The sequence below is a fragment of the Amblyomma mixtum genome, chromosome 2 (assembly GCF_055824585.1).
Source record: "Amblyomma mixtum isolate Tamu chromosome 2, ASM5582458v1, whole genome shotgun sequence".
Lineage (NCBI taxonomy): Eukaryota > Metazoa > Arthropoda > Arachnida > Ixodida > Ixodidae > Amblyomma > Amblyomma mixtum.
The window spans coordinates 26,227,513-26,237,716 of NC_143013.1; the positions used below are offsets into that span (position 1 = coordinate 26,227,513).

The 10,204-nt window shown below is 47.4% G+C and overlaps 1 protein-coding gene across 1 annotated transcript; it reads left to right on the forward strand.

Annotated features, from left to right (window-relative positions):
* Nucleotides 1–3,346: 3,346 nt before the first annotated feature.
* Nucleotides 3,347–4,648, forward strand: LOC149358746 (uncharacterized; the record flags this gene model as incomplete). Its single annotated transcript, XM_089567576.1, has 1 exon — nt 3,347–4,648. A coding segment is annotated over one exon (1,287 nt), but the record flags the coding sequence as incomplete, so codon positions are not given.
* Between the last annotated feature and the right edge of the window lie 5,556 nt (nt 4,649–10,204).

The following is a 10,204-nucleotide window of genomic DNA, read 5'->3' on the forward strand; positions in this document are numbered from 1 at the left end:
CGGCCTGAAGCATTCTTAAGTCCGTTCACTTGGACTGCATACGACCCGCATACCTTACGGCACGGTTCGGGTGTCCACCGAGATGTGAGAAAAGCACTGCGCCATTTCCTTTCCCGAAAAGCGAACCAACCAAGCGCATGCCACTGCATGGTCGCGACGCCGAATGCACGCGCCGAACACAATGTTGTACACAGTCCGAAGATGATTGCTCGAGGCCTAATCTAAAGTACTCTAACGCGGTTCAATATCGCAGGAAGACTGACCAATACGCGGGAGCTTAGCTAGACGCTGGACCATCACCCCACGGTCCGCACTATCCTGCAGCGCCATTTTTACTGAAGAGCTTAAGTGAACATGAAAGCAGAAAAAATTTGGTGCAGTTTGGCCTAAACGACAGCGAACGCTCATGTTTCGTTATACTGTACAGCCGACGCCGATGAATATCCAGCAGGAAAGGTGCGCTTCTAAGCCGAGTAGTGGACCCCCTGGCATTCCAGGAAAACCAGAAATTCGGGTAGACGAAGGCGAGATTCCTCCTTGCCCAAGAAAGATTTGGATTGCACGAGCGATCCATACTGCGTGGCAAGGAAGCAAACCCGTTGGGGTGTGCATTTTTGACAAAGGCTCTGCACCTTCGCGAACAGTCCCGAGAAAAGCGTAACCACCTGCGAAGAACGGCGACACCTTGCCAGCCTCCTGGTTTCTTCTGGCGGGTGCATGAAAGGCGTGGCAGAATGACAACACCGAACTCAAAAGGAATAAAAAAAAATTACGAGTCCAAAAATCTTTTCTAACGCGACGATTCAATGCCACCTTGCGCGACATAGGATACGGTCATGTGTGCAATCGCCAAACTCTTGGAAATTTCACGACAAGGACTTAACTGGGACAACGTCGCGAAGGCTCTCTGCGTGCGCATACTAATTATTGGATGATAATTGCGATGCGTGCTCAGTGGCGTGCACTTAGAATGAAACATCAGATTTAGGCAGGTAGTCAGCAGTAACGTCAGTACGCTCAAGTCTCGGCGAAACAAAGACCCTGCTTCTCAACATATGCGCGCTATTGCGAGCGATATGCAAGAGTGAGTAACAGAACGCATGCAGATGCGACTCAAGCGAGCGCCGGTGGTTGAACTTAAAATTGAAGGCTTCTTCGATGTGGATGAAAATGGCTTTCGAAAACACAATCTTTTCTCCCTCAGTACCGGATAACAAAATGACTTCTTCACACAGTTAAAGCCTGCTTCACATGCATGCAAGCGAAAACGCTTGCGATTTCTGTCCCCGAAGCAGAAAAACGTGTTTCGAGCGGCCGCGACAGCTACAGGGGCCAATGTGACGATGTTCCGAGAAGTACGAAAGTTTTCGCGGCGTCGCGCCACTCATTCGCTTGAAACATCCTTAACCTTCTCGGTGTTAACACCGGCAAGAACAGTGCTTCTAAATTGAAAACCTGCAGTACTCGCTGAGTGAAGAACTACGGCGCTTACTTCCGTCCGTGCTTTCTAGAAGAGGCGAGCCGTGATCGCGTCAAGGCCTGAGTTTCACTTCTACATCGGCCACAGCCACGCGACCACCCTCAGCGGCATATGACTGTATCTGTCACTTTCTTTCACCAGTGCTTCTGCGATTTGGGCAACAAATCTCACGGAGTAAATATAGGTCGTTACGGGTTCTTCGCGTGAGCACTAAAAGCACTTTCTACGCTAATAAAATTCTCGATTGTTGCAAGACTCGCGTATTCAGCAATGCCAATTACAGAACTGACCAGATGCCATCGCACTTACCGCTCTTGCTGCTGAGGTTGAAGCTTTGGGGAAGGCTTAGTTCACGCAAACCGATCGTGTTCACACATTGAAGATATCACGCCAACAACACCGCACTTCGAAGACAAGCCGGCACTGGCACGTTGGCAAGAGTTCTTTCTTCCGCGGCAGAACAGAATATCCACCGTGAATGGCGACGGTCAGGCGAACAGCTCACACGAACACGACGTTGTCAGGCACCGGTGGTAGCTGGAGCTTCAGAATTTTTCAAGCCATAACTTGACAGAAATGACAAACAGGGGCTGGGGTCACATTACGACGAGATGCATAAAGGGCGCATTAGTCCAATAATTAATGCCAGTTTCGAACTACGTCACAAGTAATTAACGAAATGACATCCGAACACCGCTGTAACGGCGAACCGCCGCCTTGTCTCGGCCAGGTAGGCTTAGGCCTAGTCTCGCTAATTCTCGTCCGCCGGGCGGGAACAAGCGGGAGGCCTGATAGCAGAGTTGATAGCGCGTGCTGCAGCTGAGGCCGCAGCGACTCTTTTGTTTTTGTGTTTTTTAGTTTTCAGACTGCACTGTTTTATCTCGGTTTGAAGCTCACGTTCAGTCGCGCTCGACTGCTTTGCTTTTTAGCAGACGGGAGCATACCAGTGCCACGTAACCTTTCCGCCGCGATTGGAAAGACGGCAACAGAGCATGCTTGGCTGTCGCCGAAACTGCTAGTCCGCTTGACTGGGGATTCCGTAGCGTTACCATACTATCACGAGAACAGTGGCAGGAAGGTTGAAAAATATCCATTTCGACCTTTGGCAGACCTCTAGCGGTCGAACTACTATTTTCTAGAGTGAAGATCACTTTCCTTAAACAGTGCAACGAAGGTTAGGGGCCAGCTATGCGCATATATTTTTCCGCTCTTCTTGCGGAAATGAATTGCGGCAGAGCATTTGAATATTTAACCCCCCCCCCCCAAAAAAAAAAGAAAAAGAGAAAGAACATTACTGCCAGCAGCACCAAACCTTGAGTAAAGCGTGTGTAGACACGTGCGTGGAGGCCGCACTTTTTTTTCGGGATTTTGACGGGTGCTGTTCTTGCAAGATCCCCGCAGGGAGGCGTCTGCAGCATGCAGACGTTGGTGAGTGGCGACACCACGGGGTTAACCCGAGCATACGCAGGGACATCCCCGCAGGGGGATGATGGTGAACAATGCGTCACCACGGACCCGAGCATCCGCGCTTAGCCGTGCGTGGCATCGCCGTGTCCGGGGAAAAGGGGATCCTGGTGGTTGAGCCGATGCCGAGCGTTTGGACCCTTAAGGCCCCTCGGCGGAGGCAACACACCACTTTGGCCCCAACTTCCTGTAGACAGCACCTCCGGCCTGACCCGACCGGGGGAAATCGGCAGTCGCCTTTTCCTGTCCTCCCCTCTATCTTTGACTTTCCTATTTCCTTCCTTACAACTTTCCTGTATCCTCCTCTCTTCTTAGTTTTTTCCTTTTTTTCCTGGCGGCGAGGGTTAACCTTGTGTGGCCAACTAACCTGAGTTGCGTCATATTGGGTTATAGTTGAGGTGTACAGCTGGCGTGGGCAGGACTTGCTCGCAAGTTCCTGTCCCGTCCCCTCGTTGGGCTCCATGGTGGGTGGCTGGCACCACGGCCGAACAACACAAATTTTTCATGACTCCCCCCTTTTCCAAACCAGATCGCCCTCATAAAAGAGGGCGGAACGAGGCAACTGCAGAGTTTTTCGAAAAACCGAAACCATTTCCAAAATTTCACGTTCTTCATAGCGAAGAAACTGAAAAAACCGCAAGAACCATGTTCCCATTCTTAGTTGCAAAAAGTCTAACTGAGGCCTTGGGTCCCGGGTACAAACTGTCTAAAATGCCAAGTGGTGACCTGCTCCTTGAACTCAGAGACACTGCCCAATACTCAAAACTTTCCAGCCTAGTGTCCATCGGGAAAATCCCTGTATCAGTTACAGCACACCGATCTCTGAACACCGTCCGTGGTGTGATATCCGAAGCAGATTTCATTCACCTCACCGAGGAAGAGATGCTTGAAGGCCTCAAAGAACAGAATGTTATAAGTGTGTATCGTATCAAAATAAGAAAAGACAACAAAGAGATACCTACAAAGCACCTAGTACTGACTTTCAACTCAAGCACACTCCCCGAATCACTAGAAGCTGGCTACCTCAAAATAAATGTCAGACATTACATCCCAAACCCACGCAGGTGCTTCAAATGTCAAAGGTACGGTCATGGGTCTCAAAGCTGCCGTGGCCGCGAAACTTGCGCTAAATGTGCATCAAAAGAACATGCTTCCGACAACTGTGAAGGAGCAGCACCTCGCTGCGCAAACTGTGAAGGCGATCATCCCGCCTATTCGAGGTCATGTCCATCGTGGAAAAATGAAAAAGAAATTGTTACAATCAAAACAAAACAGAATATCACATTTAAGGAAGCGCGACGACTGTTTTACGCAAAGAACAGCTTGAACTTTTCCACAAAAACAAACTTTGCTGATGTGGTGCGCAGGGGCGGCGCACCACACAGCACTCCGGCATCTGCCCAGGCCACTTCCACCGAGCCTATGGCAGGGCCATCCGCGCCCCAGGCAGGGACAGCGAACGCTGCTCTGCCATCTCCAAAGCAGGGAGCGCCGGCTCACGGGTCGGCACCCCGCAGGACTTCACCCCGTCGGGGGAGGCCCGACACCAACACATCCGCGGCTTCGCGGTCCTCCAGCACCTCTGGTGAGGTGATGGATACAACTCCCACTCCGCCCGCTTTGCAGCGGCGGACCGGCTCTCTCGAGCGACGAAAAGATAGAACCCCGGTAACGGGCCCAGAACAGTAAACTTCTTCCGTTCCATTCCCACCCAAAAAAACAAACATGACATTCGTGGTTCAATGGAACTGTAGAGGAATGTTGAGAAACTACAGTGATATAACACATATTCTAGGGTCAGTGATGCCTCTAGCTCTATGTCTCCAGGAGACCAATCTTGGTCCACAACATTCAAATATCTTAAAACATTATACAACTTTTAGACGTGATCGCGAAAATGCAAATAGACTCTCGGGAGGCGTCGCAATCGTCATCCAAAGCGGCGTCCCGGCTCAAGAAATCAAACTGAAAACAAAACTTGAGGCGGTTGCGGTTAGCGTCATCAGCTACAAAACCATATCAATATGTTCGGTATATCTTCCCCCACACATCACATTAACATGCCAAGATCTAGAAGGCCTGATCGATGAACTGCCGGAGCCATTTCTGGTAGTTCGCGATTTTAACGCTCACTCTCCGTTTTGGGGAAGCGAACGCTGTGACTCTAGAGGCCAAACGATCGAAGATTTTATACTTTCGAATAATGTCTGTCTTTTAAATACGGGAAAAGCCACATATTGCTGCCCAAGCTCAGCAAAAATGAGCTCTCTCGATTTAGCTTTCGCATCACCATTACTTTTTAACGATTTTAAATGGGATGTTTTAAATGACCCCATGGGCAGCGATCACTTACCTACTGTCATCAGCCTCTCATCGTCTACTCCAATCATCCCCACAAGACCACGGCGCTGGAAAATTCACCTCGCCGACTGGTCACTTTTTACAAAAAGTGCCACACTAGAAAATGAATTTTGTGACCACCTCAGCACAGATGAAATTAATGAGAAGTTTACTGAATGCATAATATCGGCCGCAACACTCGCTATACCACAAACAACAGGACTTGCACAAAAGAAACACAAAGTGTGGTGGACAAAAGAATGCACATTAGCAAAAAAACAACAAAACAAAGCCTGGAGCGCTCTGCGTCGATATCCCACTGCAGAGAACTTACTTACCTTTAAGAAGGCAAAAGCCAGAGCGCGGTATGTGCGAAGAAATGCTGAGAAAACCTCTTGGCAGAAATATGTCTCCTCAATAAACAGCTCAACAACATCAAAGAAAATGTGGGAAAAACTTTGTAAATTTACTGGTGACCATACCCCTTTTACACTTCCTCTCTTGACAGCACCCGGGACACAAACATCTTTAGAAGAACAGGCCAACATTTTGGGCGAGCATTTTGCTGAGATCTCAAGCTCATCCAACTACACAAACACATTTCAGAAACACAAAGCAATAGCTGAGAAACAAAGATTCCCATCCGGAGCAGGTATACATGAGGATTACAACCAGCCTCTCACACTACAGGAATTAAATAAGGTATTATCTTCTGGAAAAAAGACAGCACCAGGACCAGACAACGTGCATTACGCTATGCTTGCACATCTCTCCGAGGCTGCTGTAGAGGCACTGTTAAAATTCTTTAATAAAATCTGGATAACTGGACATATACCTGACGAGTGGAAAAAAGCAGTCATAATACCTTTTCTCAAACCCGGAAAACCACCAACAAGTCCTAGCAGTTACAGACCAATAGCCCTCACCAGCTGCATTGCTAAATCTTTCGAAAGTGTAATAAACATTAGATTAACCTTCATACTTGAATCTCGGCAACTATTAGATACACACCAGTGTGGGTTTAAGAAAGCATGCTCGACCACAGATCACCTTGTCCGCCTAGAAAACACCATCCGGGAAGCATTCATCCACAAGCAGCACTGTATTGGTGTCTACTTCGACTTGGTGAAGGCCTACGATACCACGTGGAAGTTCGGCATCCTCCGTGACCTAGCAGAGCTAGGTATCCGCGGCTGGATGTTGAACTGCTTGAATGACTTCCTGGCTAACCGCACATTCCGAGTCCGCCTAGGAGCAACTCTCTCCATGACTTTCTCCCAAGAGAACGGCGTACCCCAGGGGTGCATTCTAAGGACGACACTCTTCATAGTAAAAATGAATTCTTTAGCTAAAGAAATACCCAAGTCCATAATGTATTCAGTTTATGTAGATGACCTACAAATAGCATGCACATCCTCCAGCATATCAACCTGTGAGAGACAAATACAAATCACACTAAATAAACTAGGTGCTTGGGCAGACAGAAATAGATTTAAATTTTCTCCTCAAAAAACAGTAGCTGTTCTTTTTTCATTGCGACGAGGTCTACAGGTCGATCCCAATCTATACCTGAATCACACTGCGCTACCAATTAAACAAGAACACAAATTTTTAGGCCTAACTTTCGACAAGAAACTCACATTTCTACCACACATTAACAACCTTAAAAAGAAAGCTTCTCAAGCCCTCAATGTCTTAAAAGTGCTCTCACGGAAGCGGTGGGGGTCCGATAGAGCAAGCCTTTTACAAATATATCGCTCTCTGGTGCGCTCCAAGCTGGACTACGGGTGCATAGTATATGGTTTGGCAAGAGCATCCTACTTAAAAAGATTAGACCCCATTCATAATCTTGGCCTGTGCCTGTCATCTGGAGCATACAGAACATCACCAGTAGTTAGCCTTTACGTTGAAACTGATGAAGCCGCTCTTGAGGATCGAAGAATCGCCCTTACATGCACATATGTCCTAAAAATCCGTTCTCTTCCGAAACATCTCCGCCATCCAATTGTCACCAAGTGCGCATCTAAAAGATTATTCATCAACAAACCACATTCTATCAGGCCATTACTATTGCGCTTTGAAGATAAATGCGAAGAGCTAGCAGTGCTGGATGCCCTACCGAATATTGCACAAAGGAATGAATATTTGCCACCATGGTACAGCCTGCCTTCAGTATGTGACTTCACAATGACACATTTAGACAAAAAGCAAACGCCAAACGAGTACATATTACAGGAATTATTTGCACTACAAGAAAAGTATGACACCTACATTGAATTTTATACCGATGGCTCAAAAACAGAAAGTCATGTTGGAAGTGCAGTAATCCAAGGAAAAAATAAACAGATAATGCGACTACCAGAATGCGCATCAGTTTTTACTGCTGAGTGTTATGCCATCTTCATAGCTGTAGAAAAAAATAGTAAGAGAGAAACATCAAAAATAGCATCATTTACACCGATTCCCTCAGTATGCTCAAATCACTGCACTCCAGGAATGCTACTGAACCCATAATAGGAAACATCATACATAACATAGTTAAAATCACAAAACAAAAGCACAACATTAAATTCTGCTGGGTTCCTAGCCATGTTGGAATTGTAGGTAATGAGAAAGCAGATATATGCGCTGCACAAGCCCGGAATGGCCAAATAAAGCAAGTGAACATACCGCACAGGGATTGCTTGAAATTTATCTACAGTAAACTCAGAAATAAGTGGCAGGTAGCATGGGAAGAGCACGCAAACAACAAATTACATTCTGTTAAGCCCATTTTAGGGGAATGGCAATCGTGTAGGCATCAAGAACGTTTTACCGAAGTCATTTTATGTCGGCTCCGCATTGGACACACCCAACTCACGCACAACTTTCTGCTAACCAAACAAAGCAAACCTCTCTGTGACATGTGTGGTGCTGAACTCACAGTGAACCACATTTTAATTTCATGTGTAAAGCTAGAACAACTAAGAAAGAAATATTTTACAATATTTTACAGGGAAAGCATCCCATTACACCCCATGTTACTTTTAGGTGATCGAGCACTGGTTGACATCTCATGTATTTTTAGGTTTCTCAAGGAAGCAAGCATTTTAAACAAACTCTAAGTATAGAAAGCTTCACCTTTAACAAAAACTCTAACCTTGTGTTTGGCGCATCATAGCCTCAGTTGCTTTTCCTCCATTAAAATCAATATAACTAACTAACTGTTCTTGCAAGAAAGCGTAATTTTTCTACTCATGTTTAGCGATTACAGTGTAGGCGACATTATGCATGTGTATACTGTTTGTGCGGCCACCCTCGTTTTAAAACGATTCAGCGTGGGTCTGGGGGACCCTTTACGCAGAGAGCCCATTGAAATTATGGATTATGTGCGACGTCCAGCAAGAACTGCTTCCAATAAATTTACCAGACTGGTAGATCCCTTTATTGCCGAAGGTCGCGTCACCTCAAGTTGTTCTCACTTAGACTTAAAGCGAAGGCATATGCGTATAGTGGTGGGATTTGTCGTTGGGCCATAATCACGGTTTGGCTGACGGTTCGAATCGGTGCTTCGCTCGTGGGACCCACGGCCGTAGGTGAGAGGAGGCTCTCATCTGGCCCTGTTTTCGGCTCGCTGATGAAGGAACTCAGGAAATATGGCATCTTCATCATATTATGAAGAGTGCGTTGTTTGTTGCTCCATGCGGAATGTGCTTGACGAGGAAAATCATACACAATGTCAGCGCTGTATGCCTGCTTTCTTTCAGTTGCCCGGGTGCCATTTTGGGGGGAACAGCATTTACACGCACGGCCCAAACGCGGCTGTATACCGTATTCTGCGCAATAGTCACGAAGCTGTAAACTTATAATCATCGTCTCTTGTTATCGGCGCTGTTCTGCATGCAGAGGCGGCAATACTGCGTGTGCACTCTGAGCGCATTCCCGCTTTCCACAACGTTCGTTGGGCAGATAGGTCCTGTAGTCGCAAATATCTCATTAGCGTGAATTACGCGCCCCGAGATTCTAAGTAAGCAGCCTCCAAATGCAAAAACTACATTAGGAGAGAGACGGAGAAGAAAACTCGCACGATGGTATATTTTACGATATGTTGAGGTAGAGAATACGAGAGTGACTTCATATATCTGTATTGCTCCAGAGCGCTCTTTTATGTTTATTACGCATACTCCCTGTTCGACTAGCGGTCCTGTCCAGTCCGCCGCTATATAGGCGCTCGGCGTCACCGGTGACCTTCTCCTCAGGCGGCGCGTTTAGCCAACACCCTCTGAAGAATTTTGACAAGAGGGTGTTGGTTTAGCAGCAGGACCGTGCTACATTCATCCCCTCTCGCCTTCTACGGTAACCATCCTTCTCCCCCTTCTTCCGGAGTAACTGCCTTCCAGGCGGTTCCCGTGGCAACCAGTCTCCGCTTGTGCCTTACGCCCACGCTTTTCCTTCCAAGGTTCTCATTCATCTTCGCGGCAAAAATGGCACGAGAGTTCCCAACTACGTTAACGGAGTGTGGCCACTGTTTATTCGATATGTGAAAATAAGGAGTTTCGCACTCATTGGTTTCAGCGGGCTGCCGGCAGTAACTGATTGTATTGCGTGCAGTGCACATGGGCATGCACCAGAGTAAGTTGGAAAGGATTACTGCGGGAAGCTAAGATATGAAAAGTTCACGACAACTGACGCAAACCACAGAAAAGGAGCCTGAAAGAAATCGAGTGCAGCGCATGGACGGCTGACATTTGCTAAGTGGGCTTGAACCCTGGTTCGTTTTTTTCGCTGGCGAAGCACGCGTGGAATATTCTCGATCTTCTAGTTTCTTCAGGCATAGTCGGCACTAGCACGAGGTCGAAGCCACGGCTTATCTTTGAGCGCCCGGAACAGATTCGCCACTCGCACCGCGCGCGCCCGCTTGGAAGCGCGGCCCGAAGGTCA